General features: G+C 39.6%; 1 protein-coding gene across 3 annotated transcripts in view; it reads left to right on the top strand.

Moving 5' to 3' along the window:
* Window positions 1-597: 597 nt before the first annotated feature.
* EXOC2 (exocyst complex component 2) overlaps window positions 598-19,520 on the top strand; it is a 137,590-nt gene continuing 118,667 nt past the window's right edge. Inside the window, exons 1-2 of one of the 3 annotated variants that reach the window (XM_030041908.2) lie at window positions 598-711; window positions 15,350-15,505. In XM_030041908.2, the coding sequence (XP_029897768.1) occupies window positions 15,388-15,505 (118 nt within the window). In that variant the 5' untranslated portion in view covers window positions 598-711; window positions 15,350-15,387. Of the gene's footprint in view, window positions 712-12,062; window positions 12,085-12,368; window positions 12,456-15,349; window positions 15,506-19,520 lie in introns of those variants that run through there. The other 2 variants (XM_041118324.1, XM_030041909.2) reach the window with 2 other exon arrangements.

The raw sequence follows: 19,520 nt of genomic DNA on the forward strand, positions 1-19,520 counted from the left end.
TGTTTTTTTGTCTCACGGCTTCTCCCCTCCGCCTGCTCGCGCCTGGGCCTTTCTCCGCCGTCCTTCCTTCTTCCACCCACCGCCACGAACACCCCCAGGGCCTCCCCTCACACCACGGCACGGAGCACCCCCGGGCCTTCCCCTCACTCCCCTCACACCACGGCACGGAGCACCCCCGGGCCTTCCCCTCACACCACGGCACGGAGCACCCCCGGGCCTTCCCCTCACACCACGGCACGGAGCACCCCCGGGCCTTCCCCTCACTCCCCTCACACCACGGCACGGAGCACCCCCGGGCCTTCCCCTCACTCCACCGCAGCAGGGCCCCCACACCGCCGCCGGATAAGTTTCTGCCTGCAGGGACCTTGATAGAGCGCTGGGGGACGGGTTTATTATCATTTATCATTGTTGTTGCCGCCATTGTTACCACGATTTGATTTTTCCCCTTGCTCCTCTCCCGCGAGGGGACCAGCCCCCGCGGCCTCCGCATCACCACCCGCTCAACGGAGCGCGAGCGCGCGCGGGGGGTGGCGCCTATAAAGGGGCGGGGCTCGGGAGCGCGGCTCTTCACCCCCCCTCTCCCCCTCGATCGCTCCGCGCTCCATCGATTTTCTCGGGCGGCGGCTGGAGGTGCCTGTGCCCGCCGGACGCGGAGGCGCTGCTGGGAGCGGAGTTGCCCCAGGTGCCGGATACGAACGGCGGCGGCGGCCGGTGAGTGACAGTCCGGGGCCTCCCGCCCCGCTCTTCCTCCGCCGGGCTCTGCGGAGCCGGCTCTCAGCGGGGCAGCTCCGGCTCCTTCCCCCCCTCCCCGGGGCGGAGGCCGTTCTCCCCCCCCGCTTCTTCCTCCCCCGCTCCCCGGGGAGGGTGTTGGGGCGTCCCAGGCGCCGCCCCTGCCCCGGGGGGGCGGGGAGGGGAGCGGAGACGGAACTGTTGTTAACGGGCGGGGGGGGTGTCGCTGGTCTCCTGCCGCCGCGGCCCCTCCTCAGCCTCCCGGGGGCACCTGCTGGCCCCGCCGCGGGGGTGCGCCGGTACCGGCCTGCCGCCGCCGGGACGGGTCGCCGCCCGACCCCCCCCCCCCCCCCCCCCGTCTCCCCGAGGCCAGGGCTCTGGGGGAGGACGGCGGCTGGGCCCCGGTCCCCGCCGAGCCGCCCGGCGAGGGAAGGAGGTGGCGACATCCCGGCTGCAGCAGCTCGCTTTCCTTCCTCCCCCAGCCCCCCGGCGGGAGACGGGACAGCGCCGGCTGGGCGGGCGGGTGGGGGGTGTCCCCGTCACCTGTGACCCCCCGGCGGGGTGGGACACACGACACACGGTGGTCCTGCGTGGGGGTGGGCGTTTGCTGGGTGACGGTGGCTGTGAGAGGCTGCGCGGGGGGCGGGCAGCGCGGTGTGCCGGCCGTGGGTGGACTTCTGAGGGAGCCCTTTTCAGCGGGGGGGGGGGGTTGGCCCTGCAAGCCAGCGGGCAGGGCAGCAGTTCGGTGGCTCTCGCCTTTGTTCCCCGTTGCTGGTGGGGGACTGGCGAGAGCTCCTGGGCCTGCTTGGTTGTACGATGAAAGGAGGCTGGTCTAGCGCTGTCTTAAATCGCTCGGCTCGATGAAGCGTTGTCTGTGGGTGTGCTGGGCGGGGGAGTAGAGGAAATAATCAGGGGAGAGGCGAGGTCTGACCTCGGAAGAGCTGGTTACATGTAGGTCTGATTTTTTTTTTTTTTTTTTAAACTTTGCATTCAGTGGTACTGTAAAGTTTCAGAAATAACTCCCCAAAATGACTGTGTACTTAGGCAAGTACAGTAAGAATGTGCTGTAGTAAGGAATGTGGAACAAATCAAACTAACATATACTGGTTGAGAGATGATTGCTTTCATTGATATCTAACTGGAAGTGTTACACTTCCTCTGTGACTTAATTATTTATTTTTTTTTTAACTTCCTACCCAGTTCTGCATTTCTCCGTCACTTGGACTGCCTTGCAGTCCAGAAGGGTCCATGAGCTGGGTGACCAAACGTCTTTCCTCCTTGCCTCTTCTGTATCTTAATTAGGAACCTGAAAAAGATCTCTTGCCAAGGGGAGTAGATGTCCAAAATTGGGGATGGTCCTATTTCCAAAAGGGAGTTTCCCATTCTCTCCAGTTTTACCGGTTTCCAAAATAGCATTCCTTCTATGCTGTCAGCTTTTCCTTCTCTCTTTTTCTCCAGCCCGCCCCCTCTATGTCCTGCAATTTGCTCGCTCGTCATGGATTAACAGCTTCTAGCCATACACTCAAAAGCTTTGAATTGAAAAGTAGTGAAATATTAAGACATTTTAGCTCTGACAGAACACCAGATTAAATCTAAACTACAAATATTCATTCTTTAAAGTTTAGTTTAAAATTGTAATTTCCAGGCTTTCTGATCATTCTTAAAGTAAGCAACTAGTCTCTTTTCTCCTTTAGTGATTTGTGTGCATTTCATTACTGTAAACTTTTGTTTTGTTTTTGCTTTTGATAAAGTTGTCAAAACAGTTAAAGGACTTCTATTTGTTTGATTATTTTTTTTTAATGTAAACTGCAAATAAACAGACTTGTGGCTTAGGAAAACAGGTCTGTCTTCTTGCTTTACCTTTTGCTCACCTGAAGAAGAAAAGCTCTGTAATTCTTGGTTCCTTGTTTCTTTAGTATCTATCACAGCTTGCACTGACCCAGCAAGAAGCAGCAAAAGGCATGTCCTGCTGCTGCTTTCTTTCCCATGGATAGCTTAGTTTACAGTTTTTGTGATTTATGCCCACACTCGGACAACAATGTTTTTACTTAGATGGGATTTCTGTTGTCTTAACTGTCATTTAAAACAGGATGCAATTATTTCCATTATACTGGTATGACTTGTCTCAGTGAAAATACCATTAATTTAAACTGTAATGGTAAGGGGTTTTTCTGTATGGAAGATGTAACTTTTTTTAGTATGTGTCAGAGATGAAACTATTTAATTAAAAGCATGTTACTAATCAAACTTGTGCTGGTTTTTTTTAAACAAAATGTAAAGTTGTGTTTTTATGGCCTTTTATGGCCCACTTGATGGGTGGGGTTTTTTTAATGCTGTAATTGCTTTATCAGATATTAGTGCTGAATATCAGTCATGAACTGAAAAAGATTTAAAAAATAAGCCTTTAAAGTAAAATATTTAACACCTTGCCCTTTGAGCAGTGGATATTGTTGTGTGGAGAAACTGTTTTCCTCTTCAGTATAAAAGGTACTATTCACTAAGTATTTTCGAATCTGTGGTATTCAGATTTTTTTTTTTTTTTAGTTGTAGGATTTCTTGTGAATATGAGCAGAGTTTTTCTGCTAGCTGTTGAGAGCATTTGAGGCAAAAACAGACAATAAAGGTGTTAAAATATGTAACCTACGAGTTGTTTTCCCAAGGTCCTATTAAAAAGAAACTGTATCCACTGATACAGTCCTTTCTTTATTATGCTACTCCTCACAGTGAAGCTAACTAAAGCAAAATAAGTGAGTTGACTAGAAAGGCAGAGGCCACTGACCTCTTTTAGTGATGAAAACTTTTAGATATGTTGCGTTAAACCATACTTAATCAGTTTCTTTCAATGTACTGATATGTTCAGCTGTAAATTCAGTAAGTCTTAAGTACTATGCTTGAAACTAAACATCAGGTTTGAGTTATTTTATTTCTGTTTATTCTGTGCTTTTCTGCTTTCCTACTTCACTTAAAGGAGAGAAAAGGAAAAAGTAATATCTCAATAGGATAGTGACAGAAGACTGAATATAAAAGGTGTTCTTAAAAACATGGATTCTGACAACTATTGAAAGTATCCATGAAATAATCTGCAGTTACAGTTTTGTATTTCAGGACAAAACAGCCTGTGAAGCACAGACAGCCACTACCTGCTTGTGTTTTGAATGGCTGTACATCACTACTTAGTTATGCAAACAGGCACAGAAAATCTTCCACAGGAGAAGTCAGTAGTACTTCGTTTTACAGTGAAGGACTGGAAAATAATACTCAGAAGACTGTACATGTTACAGTGAAATTATTTCCTATGTGAGTTTTTCAGTAAGAGTGGAATCTACTGCTGTACTTAAAAGTACACTGAAAGTTCAAAATCCAAAACCAGCTAAATTAATCTTTTTTAGCAGGAGTCAGATGTTAGCTCTTCAGCTTAACTTTGACCTTCTGTCTTGGACCACCTACGTTCTGTAAATCTGTGCTGTGCAACATTGTCTTTCAAATTACTTTTCCCCGGGGAGAAATGCAGTGCTTGGTAATGGGGGAAATTTTGTTTGTAAAGGTGCGATGAGGGGTGATTAGACAGCACATGCATAGCGCAGTCATGTCAGATTGATATTTCATCTTTTGTGCTGAACATGAAAGCAAAGGTATGTGTTTAGAGCTTGCAAAGTATCAATTTAAAAAGAAAGCTGATTAAAATTTTTGTACCTTAACCTGAAAATTATTTTCTAGAAATCCTGTCAGAATTCCAGTTCAAAAGCAGTTGGATTGTTCTCCCAATGTCAAAAAGTTAAAGGAGGGAAGGGCAGGAGGGAAGAAATTTTTGTGATCTCCTGGGGAAAAAAAAAAAAAGGAACCCGGAGCAGTTTTCCTAGAAACTGAGTGATGAGAGAAGTGCCTGAAAAATAAGGACTAATTGCGTGATTAGCGTGTTACACGCTTTGCATAGGGAAAGGTAGGCTACGTATTTAGTATTTTAAACAACACAAAGTCAAACACCTTCCCTCCCTCCTATGGGTAAATTGTTTGTACTTTTTATATTATTTTGGAAGTATTTAGTGCTTTTTCTTCAAAATGAAATTGGTCTGTGTAGCCTTTATTTGACAACAGAAGTTGTTAATATGCAGACAGTATGGTCAGCATATTAGTTCAGTAGAAAATACTGTGATTGCACTCAGTGATGGGTGTGAAAGCCTGTGTTTCCTTTCTAATTTTATTTGGTTTGCTTTTAAAGAAAACAAAATTTCTGAGGCACCAAACCCTTAATGGGTCTGGTTTTCCCTTGACCTTAAGGGAACTACAGATTCCCAGATTTTCAGTTTAATTCTCAAAGGCAGAATTCAGGCTACGTTGTGCAGAAGCCCGTGGGGACTTGGGCAGTGCAAAAGTGTCTGTGGATCAGATTACAATATAAATCGGTGATTTTTAGGCATCTTTAGGCTTGTATTTTTTCTTTCACTTCGTGGATAACCTGAAAGCTGTGTACCCTGTATTTGGAATTTCATCAAAAAACCTGTAGTAGTTAAAGATTTAGGGCTATGCTGAGCAAAAGTTCCTTTTTAAATGCCCGTTTTTTTTAATGAGGACAAACTAAACTGTTTTTCTTGAGATAATCCTAAAGTCTCTCAATTAAAAAAGGAATGACTTTAAATTTCCTATTTAAGAATTCTGTGAGTCTTGTGACACTTTGAATCTCACTGTAGTTTTAACATGTATCTTGCTTCTTGCTGGAAAACTGAACATTAGCTCTTTGGCGAAAAGTTAAGGAGCTATATATATAGCTGATGGGTTTCTCTCATGTCTCTCTTTCATCAGCATAGAAGGCAGGGGAGCTTCTGTTTCTCACAAGACAACTTCACTACTCTGAAAGCATGATAGTTCCATGCAGGAGATGGGAATTTAGGCAGATGAGTGGATATGAAGATTGAGAGTATGTAAGGCAGAGGTAGGCTGAAATATGTCTGAAAAATACCTGTGCACACAGACTCTCAGGCAGTGAAATACTTGAGCGTGTGTTTGACCATGTGAATAGAGAAAGATGCTATAGCGTATGGCTTGAGTACTACCCTGAGCAGAGGCCAGAAAGAGGTGTTTGGGAGAGAACATGAAAAATACAGGAATATCAGTAAAACAAGTGCATGTCTCATCTTTTAAATATTTTTGAAACAAAAGGAACTGCCAAAAAAGTCGCACGGCAAATGCTGAATTTAATGTTGCAGTCCTACCTACAAGCACCCACGTTAAAACTTCAACCATGTGAACTGTGTAATTACAGTGGTTATATAGTGTTTTTATAAAGACTATTGTGTATAGTTACAAGACTTAGAAAAAATCTGTGGTGTCTTGTTTCTTTTCTCTAGGAAAAAAAAAATCCTATCCCATTGGGATTTATTTAGTTTATTTTTCTGAACTTCTGGATCTTTCTGAATGCATTCGCATAAACATATTTGAAAGTTTTTGATGCTTGAAATTATTGTTTTCAAATTTCTGCCTGTGAATAACATAAGATAGAGGGTGATGATGGTACTAAGATTCTTTACCGTTTTCCTAATAACTAAAATAATGCACAGAAAATGATGAATAACTTTAGACCAAAAGAGAGATGAATGGTTTAACTGGAGGACAGTAAGGAGAGTGACTTCTAGATGAAGTAAACTTTGCTGGATGTTGGAGGTAGAAGCAGATGTAGGAAAGCATGTGCTTTGTGAGAATTTAGAAATTAATGGGAGATTTATGGCCATCTGTGATATGGTTTTGTGTAAAGCTGAGTTGACTTTTTTCTATACATATGTTTATATATAGATGGCTAAGGCTTTTCTTCATAATGTTGCTAGATTATAGTGAAGTGTCACGTAATAAATACAGAAGCTTTTAACTAAGTAGATGACTTAATTTCTGGGGAGCTGTAATGCAATTTATAATGAAAATAGCAGAAATTTTGGGGAGAAACATCTGTGTTCAGACTTTCTTAAATTACATTTTCTTCTATGCTATCGCCCTTTTCTAGCCAATTCAGTATGACCAGAACAGACATTCAGGAAACTTAAATCGGTTTGACTTGAGCCTTGGTAATGAATAAGTGCTATAACATTGAATATACCAGCAAAAGTGTTCATTCAAGAACTGGTATAAACCAGCATGTAGACGTAATTAATAAATTGGAGGAGTAATTTATTTTCAGTGTGAAGTTACGGAACTTTAAAGCTAACTTTTTTGAAAATGTATTTGATAAGGTGAAATATTTTTAGGAATTGTCTAATCTAAGTTTATAAGGCTAATATTGACATCTGGATTATTGTAGTATTGATGGTTTTGTTTAATAGGGGCACTTGGAGATTGTCACTGTCACTTAGGTAAATAGATTTTGAGCTGAGGTGAAAATGTGACTGTGTTTCTGAGCTGTTCAGACTGTATGTGGATTAAATTAAATTTGTGTGCTGGTGAGTTTGGTGGAGGGGGTATGTGTGTTCGTGGTAGCAGAGTAGAGGAAAGGGAATCTTTTTTTAAAGTAGACTGACTAAAATAGATTTTAAAATTCTTCAAACGTTTTATTCAGCTTTTTCTGTTTGAACAGGTGATATAATTGGCAGATTAAATGATTTTCTGAACTAAAAGAAACAAAGGATTTCCCCCCCGCCTCCCATTTTAAAAGTCTTTGTTCATCTGCATTATAGATTAATGTTCTTTTTAATCTATTTTTAGAGGTTTGCTATTTTTACTGCTTGCTGATGGATCACAAGCCCAGTGTTATATGTAGGCTGATTAAAATTTCCTTCAGGTTGTTTATGGTGTAAGATACTAATGAACAAAACTTCATTTTACAATGGAATGTTTGTGGAAAAATTCAGCGGTTTGATGTTGTAATGACATTTGTGTGGTTAATTGCTCTTTGTGGGGAATCTCTCCCCTCCCCGCATAAATAACGTGTCAAAATTCCCGATGTAAAAATACATCAAAATATAGGTATGCTGTACGTCATAACTGATAAGATGCTGTCATTTAATATGTACAAAGAAACGGATTTGCACTAGTCTAGATTTTTTTGACACGTGATAGATAGAAGGTTAATTGATGTTAAATGGATGCTTTGTTAGCCCTTCATCAGCTACTAAACTAGTACAGGAGGAGTGCAAATCATTACTACAAAAGGCCAAGATCAGTATGTTTTCTTAGTGAGGTTTATAGGTCTTTTTTTATCCCTCCCTTCTCTCCCTCCTTCCCAGCCACACAAAACATAACCAGCTGTAAGGATAGGAGGAGAGAGCAAGCAGCTTTTCTAAACACACACACACACACACACACGCGGACTCTTGCACTCCTGCCCCCCTTTTTCCTCCTCGTACCTCAGCAGAGTGACAGCTTCTAGATGTTGCGTGCGAGTGAGTTCAGCTGGTGCTGTGTGGTCTGGGTGTGTGGTCTCCAGCTCAACCGAGAGGCTGCTAACAGGGTGGAAGAGAGTCAGCAACACTGTTTACTTTAATTTATTTCGGATGCCGGAACTGTGCCCGGAGTTTCTCCTGAGCTGGGTTCCACAGTTAGTGGTGTCAATCCCTCGCAGCTGCAGCCCGGGCTGCGACGGGCGCTGAACTCCTCTGCCGAGGGCTCTCGCGGCGTCTGCCTCGGGTCCAGCGTTTTAGTCCCTTGCGACTCAGAAATGTTAATGGCATCGCTGAGTCCTGTGACTGTTTTGCTTTCACTCTGTCAAGATGCAGAGCCGTGAAGATGTGCCTTGTTGGGTTAAGGAAAGCGGGACCTCTGAGATACTGAGGAAATACGCGAGTGTGGCTATTGTGAAAGCAAAACTGCCGCGCTTATTCCTTGGCTACCCAAAACCTAAACTCTCTAGTACGCCCTTCATGACTCACTGGAATATTCAGGAGCCCTTTGAAAAAGAGAAGGGTATCGTATTATGTCATTTAATACTCCAAATCTTATCTTTCTTGTCGTTTGCCCTCTCCATTGCAAAACTTGCACATCTTCCCAAATTGAAACTGATTTTGTCAAGTAACGTTGTCCTGTAGGTTAACGTGTTTGTCAGTGTTACTATTGGCTTGAATCAACGTGCCGGATATGACAGGGCAAGACAAATGAGGGTTTGTTTTTTCTGTGTGACGGTGAAATTACCCCCTTTTTTATGTTTGTTCATCTTTTCATTATAAGTAGCTTAGTGGTGTTTTGAAGAGTTTTCCCCCCCTAAATGTAAGATTCGTGAGCACTTCTTGTTTAAATTGACAAGTCTTCTTTTATTATTTAAATAAACATGCATAGATTCTTAATATCATTTGGAATTTCGGCATTGTTTAGCTTATTCACTTCCCAGTCTTTTCTGGCAGGCTTGCAAGGAATGGACTTTGTATTATTAATGCAGTGTTGAAGGCTGTGGAAATTCTAGGGCACTGAAGATCTCCAGAGGGGTTAATAAATGTCAGTTATTTTCACAGTGCTGCTTTCTGGATGCTTTTAAATTTTGGTTTATGTAGATTGTCTGTCTGAATTTATATTGTTGGGAAGATAAAGCACAGAAAAGGTTGCAATAGTGTTTTTCATCATTTTGTAATGGTTTTGAGTACAAACATGTAGGAAGCTTTTTGCTTTGTCGTCCTTCTTGGGGTCATTTGCTGTGTCCCTTTGCTGACTCTGTCGTAGTGTGTTGTACTCAGGGGACTCTTTGGGTTTTCTAGTGAAAACAAATTATTAGGTTTATTTAGTAGAAGCACAAGTCTGTGTAGTTTAAGGTGAAAGGGCCATCACCTGGGTTCTGGAGTCTGAGTATTTATTGCTTGTTTAAAAAAGGGCGTTTCATAAATCTGTTCATTTGGAAAGCATTTAATGCTGTGATGTTAGTGTTATAGAAGTACCTCACCTACTGGTTTCAGGTTGGTTTGTTTTTTAAGTAGTAAACAACAACATCTGAGGCACACTGTGATTTTGAACATGGGTGATGCTTTGGTCATCATTCCTGTTGTTCCTGCCTCAAAATTTTTAGAATTGTATTCTGTCTCACTCCGTCATATTCTGTTGTGAGTGAGAACAAATAAATATTTGATACCTGAAGACTTTCATCCTTGCTTGTAGCTTAGACTTTCTCAGCGATGACAAATAGGGCTTTTCTTTGCTCCCTTTTTGACAGCTTAGATTCCCTTTGCTAGATGACCATGGCACTTGCATTGACCTTGAGTCTGTCTTCTTCTGAGAGAGTCTTTTAAGTTCAGTGTGTGTGACAAAGTACCGCTGAAAATTTTAACTTAAAAGAGTTTTCAGTCACTGTAACCAACTTGCTATCTTGTTTTAGAAGTCAGCAACTCCTTTTTAGAACATTTCAACTGCTAATTTTTCCACTGGTGAAATTTATAAGGTGGCACCTGATGGTTACTTGTTTTCTGAAGTTTCATGCCATCGTGATGTTTGCAGTTTTCCTTGGGGTTTAAACTTGCCAGCCAATTTAATATCCTTAAATCCTGAACTTCTGTTGTTCACTTATTTCACGTTCTGGTACTTCTTCCAGAGGGGTAAGCGGTACTCTGCTTTACAGAACAGATATGGTAGCTATTGGCATTTTACTTTGTGTTTCTTCTCTGCTTGCCATTGAAAGTTGAATGGGGAAACCTATTTAAGAACTCTCCTTTTAAACCAGCTAAAGGTTTACAAAAGTCAAAAAAGCAACTACTTTTGTATTTTTCCTTATATTGGGCTATATTTTGTTTCTTCATTATTTGTTTTTGAAGTGGCTTTTCTTAGGATAAAGAGTGAAGATGTCCCCTCTTTGGCAAGCCTGTAATGCTCAGAATTGTCTGCATTTTTTTTTTTTCTCTTGAACCAAGCGTTTGTGAGAGGACAGTTTATTTGAGAAGCTCATGTAAAGGCAAAGATGATGTTTATGAAAGGCATTTTTCAAGATGGCTTTGTAGTAGGTGGTCTTTGCAGAGGCTTTCTAACTCCTTGCACTTTCATAACAAGAATTATGACAGAATAATAGAATAATATGGGCAAGATCATGGGAGCAGTCAAACAGATGTCATCCATGTTAAACTGTTGGGGAGATATTGTGAGGAAATGAAGTTTAAAGAAAAAAAAAAGGGGGGGGGGAGGGGAGTAAAGAGGGAAAGAGACATCTGTTAGTGTAGAAGAAGATTGTCCATTGCAAAAAAAAAAAAAAAGAAGAAAAGTCTTGTTAACACTTCTTCAGTAAGTCTGGCTCCTCAGAGGAAATACCTTGTACAGAAAACTGTCTTTAAACAATCTCCCCTAGTCTGTATAAGAAGCAGTCTTTCAGTAAGAGGGCTGCTTTTTTTATATTATTATTATTTTATACATAATACGTATTTGTAAAGAATAAAATTTCTCCTTGGGGCAGTGTATAGAATTGCAACAAATGCTCTTACTTAGATTATTGTATCTTTTCATGAAATGAAAAATAATTTTTTTTCAGCTTTGCCTTAAATATTTTTAAAAAAATTAGGAACTTACTTTTGGGCCATAGTAGTATACTGACTAGGCTTCCCAATAAGCAGTTCAGTCATTTTGACTACTGACATGTTTGTCATAAGAAGGAGGAGAGGAAATACTATAAATTAATTGAAGGCTCCCAAGCATTTGTTTGATATTTGTAGTAAGAACAGATTCCATAGAGTTCCTTCACTTACTCTTTGAAATAAATGAAACCAATTGCTGTATAAAAATAATAATAATAGAGCATTTCAGTGCTGTAGTGCTTTTGTAATGTGTTGAGATTTACTGTGGTATTCTCATTCCAGTGAGGTATTTTAAAGCAATTCTGCAGTAAGTATGGAAATACTTTAGAAGAAATATTAGACCTCAGGAGGCTCAGCATTTTTATTACATTTATTTAGATCATCATGAAGGGGGATCTAGTGCCAATTTCTGAAATCCAGAAAAATATGTTGTAATATTACTTTTGAGTTTTGGTATTGATTCAAGCCAATTACCTGTATGCCTAGGTATTTTGAAAGAAACAATGGCCGCAATGCAAGGGAACCGTAAAATTTTTTGGGGGTGGGAAATCAACCAAATAATACCAAAGTAGCTTCTATTTTACTTGTTTTCCTCAAAATTTCTTCCTCTCCGTATTACCACTGAGTTCCTGAAGATGGCTTTTTTGCATCTGTGTTGCTGATTAACATTCTATATAAATCTTTACAAAAAATTCCTCAAAAATGAAAGAGGTGTTTTATGTTGTCTTACTGGTATCTAGACACATGCTGTTTCCTGCAGAAAGTGCTTAGGTGTGTATGTGGGGACGTGACCCTACTGTTTCTTTACAACTTTGTACATCTTTGAGCTCTGCTGAGGATCTGTGAGAGAAGCTGCAAAGACATGAGGAATAGATGCAGTTTGTCCTCCTTGCTCTAGGTAAACTTAGATGCCCAATTCTTCTCTAACATCTTCTTTGCAGAGGAGTCCATAGGAAACTTCAAATTCTGAAAGAGCTGAAATTCTGTGCATATGTGTCTTGTAATTGTACAGGAATAAACAAGACTTTCCCTGCAATTTGGGTTCTGATTGCACCAGGTAGTATTAGGTTTAGTAAGGAGAACTGGGAAGCTTCTTTCTATTGTGCTGCCCATTGTTTTGTCGGGTGATGCTGTGGTAATGTAGCTTTGAATGCAGTGTAGATGAGAGGAGAGCTGGGCAAGCCTTGGGACTCCAGGACTACGGATCTTGGCAGAAGACTGGGTCTATCATTTTACCTGTAGCGAGGAAGTGGATCAACAGTAGTGCAGGTGGGCTATCTGGACAAGAAGGCTCAGGGTAAGGAATGGGAGATAAGGAAGAAGAATTACCAAGGTGGCTGGGTTTGATTACCACCCCTCTCCCTCCCTGCTTGAACTTATGGATAAGAAGTCAGAGGGGAAAATTGGCAGGATAGGGGCAGGAAATAGTTTGGCTGCAAGGCTGGGACCTGGCCTCGGTTTTGAAGTGAGGCAGAGACTGTCTGTCTCTGTGTGACGGGGAAAAAAAAACCAGTGCTGGGAAAAATAGGAGTAGAGCAGGAGGGAGGGGACTCCACCTGATAGAGCACAACCTTCTCTTCTGTAGCTGGAGATGATGTCAGATGATTTTTTTGTAATCTGCTGATATAGCCCCCCTCTCCTTCAGTGCTGTTCTACCCACAAGGTTATAGACTGCATCTGTTGACTGCCTGCTTCTCTAGCCTCATGTTGGGTTCATGTAAAAGGTTCCACTATTTTACATACAGACTTAAAAGAGCATCCATATGATACTACATAACTTAATTCCTTTTTCATCAGTTTGTTGCTTCCAAAAAAATGGGAAATTAATGTTTTATTAAAAACATAATGTAATTTTTAATGTTGTGAAGTCAAGCAATCAAACAAAGTAATATTTCTTTGTTTGCCAGTTAAAAACACAAAACCAAACCAAACCACCTTAGTTCCAGACATATGTTGTGTGTGTTATCATGGGCTCTTACCAGACTTCCTTCATGTACTGGACATGGCTCACATACTGCAACATACTATGTTCTTGCTTGTTCAGCAGGAATCTGCATCTCTTATTAATTGCACACTCTTCAAAGGTAGTCTCAAAAGTTCTCTAAAGATATTAATAGTTCTGTGGCATTCAGAGTATCTAAATGCCTCTTCCATATTAATGAATTTGTCTTCAAAATAGCTTTTGAAATGCATGATAGCATTCCCATTTTAAATATGTGAAACTGAGAAACAGACGTTTAAGATCAAATGTATTCATAGATTTGAGGTGGTTATTTAGGACCTGAATGTTTTGGAGCATTGTACAGCATTCCCTATGTTTAGGGTACATTTCACACTGACTTCAGGTGTGGCTGTGGGCTCTGAAGTTGGACACGGAGAAACTGAGACGAAAAAAAATGTTACTGTAAAAAGTTTTATTACAAGTGACCTGCTGTGCATCTATGGTATAGATAGAGACAGGATCTTGTTATGGGGACAATTTTTGTTTACTTTTACCATGAGATCTTCCTCCTTATTCCTGCCTGTCCGATTTCCATCTTCATTTTCAGTGTGTGTTCCAACTTCAGAACATGAAGAAAGAAACCAATCAGTGGGAGCTTCTTTGATCCTCATGGCAGATCTATCTAGGAACACTGAAAAATTTGGGGAATTTGTGTCGAAGCATGGTGTATGATGGTACAATGAATGTGTTTTGTATATGCAGAAGCGGCTGACACAAAGATAGCTAACTTAATTCTGGTATTTCCTAACTGCAGGTGCTTGGAAACTGCAGCTTTACTGCAGTTTATTTTTAGGGATGATTTACAGAGGTTCTGGGTTTCGTAGACTTGACTATTTGCAAGTAAAAATAGAAAATATACCTTGATCCAAAATAAAAACAGGTAAGAGAAGCCTTATGAGGCTTGGCTTATATTCCATGTTTTTTTTTACCAACCTGAACTTTTAAAATTGTGTATACTAAAGTGTTCTATATGTGTACCTAAGACTTGTGAATAGTGACCTATTTCATCATTCCTGGATTGTCTTGGAAATAAAACCACTTGTTTCTATAGAAAGAAGTGGTTTTATTTTTGGTTCTTACCTTTCCAATGCAGATGAATTCCTATGAGAAACTGATCATAGATAACTTTACGAAGTTCCAGAATACCAAATGAAATGTTTTTACTAGGAATTTTAAGGATGATGTTGTATGTTAGTAGAAGAATTCAGGAGTCATGAAATGGAACAGGTGATACAAAATTACCATGGAAGTCCTAATAAGGCAGGGAAAAATGTTTCTTTTGACTGGTACCTATGGGCAGGCTCTATGTTTAGTAAGTGTTGTAAATGTGGAGAAGTTGGTGGGAGCTAATGTGCTTCAGGTTATACTCGTCTGCTGCTTACAGCTGCAGAGCTGTGCAAAGGAAACTGTTAATAAGCCATAGGAATTTGTGATCAGTTGCATAGTAAACTAAATGTAGGCTGCATAATGTGTACTGTATTGGTGTTTGTATTACAGCACTATTTAAACTGGTTTGAGTTGACTCTGAATTTCAGGTGCAAAGGAATACTCTTCTTGTAATTTTATGTACATTTTTATTGATCTGTTGGGATAATATTTGTTTTGTGGATGTTCTCTGCTAGTATTGTGTCTGTAAGTAATATTTTCATTTTCTCAGTTTATGTAAACATTGGTGCTCTATACAGATAAGTGCTGGGGGCTTCTTCCCATGGGACTGTCTGTGCCAGTAAGTCCAATTTTGATGGGGAAGTTATCTGGATATGTAATCATAGTCTATTACTTATCTTAGCAATTCTAAACTTTCTAAGGAATACAATAATTTTCTAAAAGAGGATTGAATAGGCTCATTTGAATTCTAACATAAGTGATTTGGAGTGTGTATATATAGTTTCATGAAGCATTTTGACGGTTTAATATTTTTCTGAATATACTTTTTCTTTACAGTTCAAAACTAGAGCTATACTTAATTTAAAAAATGGAAATGCAAAGAAGGTGTAGCTATTCTTTATTGTTTAATGGCTGTGGCAAAAAAGGCTTTGAGAGCGGTGTACCATATTTACATTCATGTTTCTCTACCATTTTAGAAGAACAGCTTAAAAGGTTTTAATAATTTTTACATAATATAACTATTGTTTTTACATGATTGTTTCTTGCTGAACAGTTAAAAGCAACTCAGTTTTCAGTAACTGAATAGACATCATGTCTCGAGCACGGCAGCCCCCACTTGTAACTGGCATCTCTCCCAATGAAGGCATCTCATGGACAAAAGTGACAATTAGAGGAGAAAATTTGGGGACTGGGCCTACGGACCTCATAGGTAAGTTGAAAAAATAACTTCTTTGGAGACTGTAGAATGTCACATTTAGGGTATGATTAGAGATACTTTTTTTGCATGGTAAAATCTATGTTGCATGGTGTGAGAAATGCCCTTTTCACAAATATGTGCTTGAATCCATAAATTCAGGGGTGCTGCCTGATACGTAATCAGAATGACCATACTTTGCTAAGCCTGACTCAACAACCTGTGCTGAACACTAAGAATGAATGCCTGTGGGAGTGTACTAGAAGAGGATAGAAGTAATGAGATGTTCCTTTGTTACTTTCCCAGGCATTGAGAATTTCAGCATGGAAACTTTCCTGCCAAAAGTGTTTTCAATGTATTGAGAAAGTCACTGTGTGTTGCTATTCCTTGAGTTAGTGTAAAAGTCAATTTGTGTGTCCGCAACGGTTATGACAAAGTGGGATCAATGATTTAGCTACACATTATGTGAAGAACCGTTTCCTTCACTGTTTTGATTTTAACATGGTAACTTCATTTGAATCATCTTAACTCTTACATTGAAAGAGGGAACAAGCAGTTTTCTGATTCTCCTGACCATATAAATCTTGATCATCGCTGGTCTGTTGCCTCTTTTCCAGGCTGAAAAGTCCTAGCGTATTTAAATATTCTGCATGTATCTTTGACCCTTCTTGTCACTCTTCAGTGAATCTCTTTTGGTTTCACTACCAATCATGGGTGAACATTATCTTGGTTACATGGAGAGGTCAGGATGTGAATGCACTGTGGTGTAATACTGTACTCTCACTTTTGTTTTGTATTTCTTCCATAGGATTCTGTTTTCCATATAACTCCTATGAAGCGTCGAGCTAATGTTTTTTGTTGTTCTGCTTATTATAGTCCCATAATTTAATGCTTGAGGGTTAGTAGTCCGTTTGAGCCTCTCATTTGTGAATTTACAGTTTTGCCGGTGTGCATCATGTTTGTTCATTGAATTTCAGCTGCTGTTTTATAGCATCTACACTATATTGCATCCACTTAGTCTAATAAGGTCTGTTCTGCATTTTTTCTAGTTTTTACGGTCTTTACATTCTGAATAAATTAACAGCATCAGCAAACTTTGTAACCTTTTTATCTTGTCATTTATGAATATATTGAACATAAGCGATCCCAGCACATACCCTGTAGAAACTTTCCTTGGTGAAAACACACCATTTACTGTAGCCCTGTTTCTATCTTAACAAGCTATAGCTGCTTAATTTTCTTAAGCCTTTTGAGAATGACTTTGTAAAATCTTCTGGAAATCCAAATTAACTATAACTACTGGAATTTCCCTTATTTCTTTTGTAAGATAAGCATATGCGTACTTCAGTATTCATGTTAGAGACAATTTATCTAATTTGTTGTGGAATCATGACTCCTCTGAAGTCCATTGGAATTTTTTTTGGCTTTGCTAGAAACAATATTTCACTTCATGGCTGTAAACCAAGATTCCCAAATTCCATTCTTGGCCACCACAATGAACTTTATGGCCAAGCATAAGCTACTACAGTTTTCCCCTTCACTTCAGTTTGCTGTTGCTCGGAAGGGGAAGTAGTGTTTTCCTGAGCCGCTAGACAAGGTTGCAGTATACTAATGAATCTTTATTGAGAAATAACCAAATAACTGATGATGTTAGAGGTGAGTATATTTCTGTGTATTTGTGTGGTTGATATACTTTGATAACCTCATTAGTTCCTCTTAGAAGTGATCAGTGCTAGGTTCTTGGAAGGAAGACGTCTCCTGAACTGTGCCTTGGTATTACAGCTGACTAACTGCTAATATTTTTTCTCCTATTTTTTTCAGAGTAACTCTTGTAACACATAGCTGCTAATAGTCTCATGCTTTGTGCTAAAAATAAATAATGGATTGCCTTATTTTTTTCCTTAGCTCAATTCTCGGCTTCCTCCAGTAAGTGACTAAGGCCCCAGACATGTAAAGGTTTCTTTCTATGGTTAAATTAGGCATGTAAATATTCCCTGTGACTTGAGTGGAAATACTTGCAAAAGTAAGCCTTTGTAGGCAAGAGATTTAAGCAAGTTTGAGTGAGGGTTTTATAAAGTTTATAGTCTGTTATTTGAGATGCATTAGAGTAAAATGAAAAGAAACTTTTATATATATATGCATATAAACAGAATATCACATAATAGGAGAACATGCCTTTTTATTTCATTTGAGAGAGAGCTTTCTAGTAATCTCTTTGTGTCTTTGAAACCAAATAAATTTTTTATTTGTAACTCTAGCTCATGGTACAAAAAGTCAAGTACAGGAGGTACCTGTAGCATTTATGCTCTCAAGGTTTAGTTTGTCTTTTAAGATGTTTGCAGCCGTATTTTGTAGGCATTGTAAAATTGTCAATGTATAAGCTTAACCAAAATTGGAAGGTCTCAATAAGAGAATTATTTGTGCCTATTTATTGAAAGGCACAGAAAAATCTAGAACCAGATTATGATGTTCTCAAAGATCTTTGTACCATGCAACAGATTAAAACGAAATTTTATCTAAAGGGAAGTTTTCTTTTTTTGGAGAAGAAAAAATGTTGTACCTGTACTATTAAAAGGTCTCCCCCAAAATGCTTTTATTTGTTTTAGAAATTGTCTTGTGCCATTACTATTTTTAGTGTGCTATATAAAATGTTAGTAGATACTTGCTTTCTTTTACATTGTTAAGACACAGAAAAAGGCTGTTTCCCTCCATTTCATAAGTGTCAGATCTTGTGATCTTGTTCTCTTGAGAGCTTTAGGAACCTCTGATGAGAAGAAAATAATTGATAAAAGGATCTTTAAAGCAGTTGTTCAAAAATTTTTACCCTACTAAATTGCTATGGCTCAGATCTTGGTTTTAAAGTATTACTTAATTTAAGCATGAATTCAGACCTTTGAAATTCTAGGGTGAAAACTTCTTTATGAATGGTTCAGACAAATTCTTTCAGTTAGTCTTAGTTCCTACTGCAATCTTTTTTCCTTCAGAGAAGTTGCTAGCATAAAACCAGAAGAGATGTAATAATATAACCTAAGGTTAAAACCCATGCATCATAAATGTGTGGGTTTTTTTCTTCCCCTCTGAAAAATAAAAACTGGCCTGGTTAAAATGTTGCAAATAAATAACAACCAAAATATTTTTATTTTAAGGCTTTTTGTGTGTGTGTATCGTATTTCATGCCTGTCTTCCCCCCCTGTCCCCTGCCTTATTCAGGCATCTTTTAAGAAACAAATCTACTGTCCTTGCTCAAGTAAAATTACTTGCAGTTGTAATAAGATTCAGTGCCTTTCTGTTTTTTATTTTTTTTGGTTTTCATTTTCAAACTAGTTTTTGGCAGGGAGTAAGGCATTTTTACATCTGACAACCATGAAAACTGCCAAATTTCTGCTGTGTAATGTCAGAGACTTAAATTGTGAGAAAAAGTAAGTGTGAAGCTTTGGTAGGGAGCTACATATGCTGACCCTTTTCTGTCTGTAAGTATTTTGTAAATTGGTCAGAGCTTTCTAGAAATTAAAAACAAAAGTCAAGCCAATTGGGGAGGAAGTGCTATGCCTGTCTAGTTTATACTCCAGTAGAGCCAACACTCTAGTACGACCTTGTCCTGTTGGATATAAGGCAGAAAGTTTCTAGGTAAGGGTGTTATTTAAGAAGAACCTGATGAAGTTGTTCTCCAAATGGATACTATAGAAATTAGGATCTTGCCAGTTCTTCAGGACAACAAAACTCTGATTAAGAACATGGAAATTGTTGTTCTAGATCTAAGAAAACAATCTATGTATTCCAGCATCCAGAGTCCTGATCTGACCAGAATCGGTCAGATTGATGGGTCAGATTGAGCAGCTGGTGAGGCTGATTTGACATGAAGCCCCAGGAAGCCTTGGACCTTATATAAAGGTGTACCTTGACTCTTAAGCATCAAGAGGTGTTCTTAAACACTAAAGCTTGACATATTTTAATATGCCACGGTCTTTTCCTACGAGAGAGCTTCATGGCTAAAATGTGTGTTGTATTTTTATTTCATAGTTTGTCATTG

This window comes from Aquila chrysaetos, chromosome 18, assembly GCF_900496995.4.
Source record: "Aquila chrysaetos chrysaetos chromosome 18, bAquChr1.4, whole genome shotgun sequence".
NCBI lineage: Eukaryota > Metazoa > Chordata > Aves > Accipitriformes > Accipitridae > Aquila > Aquila chrysaetos.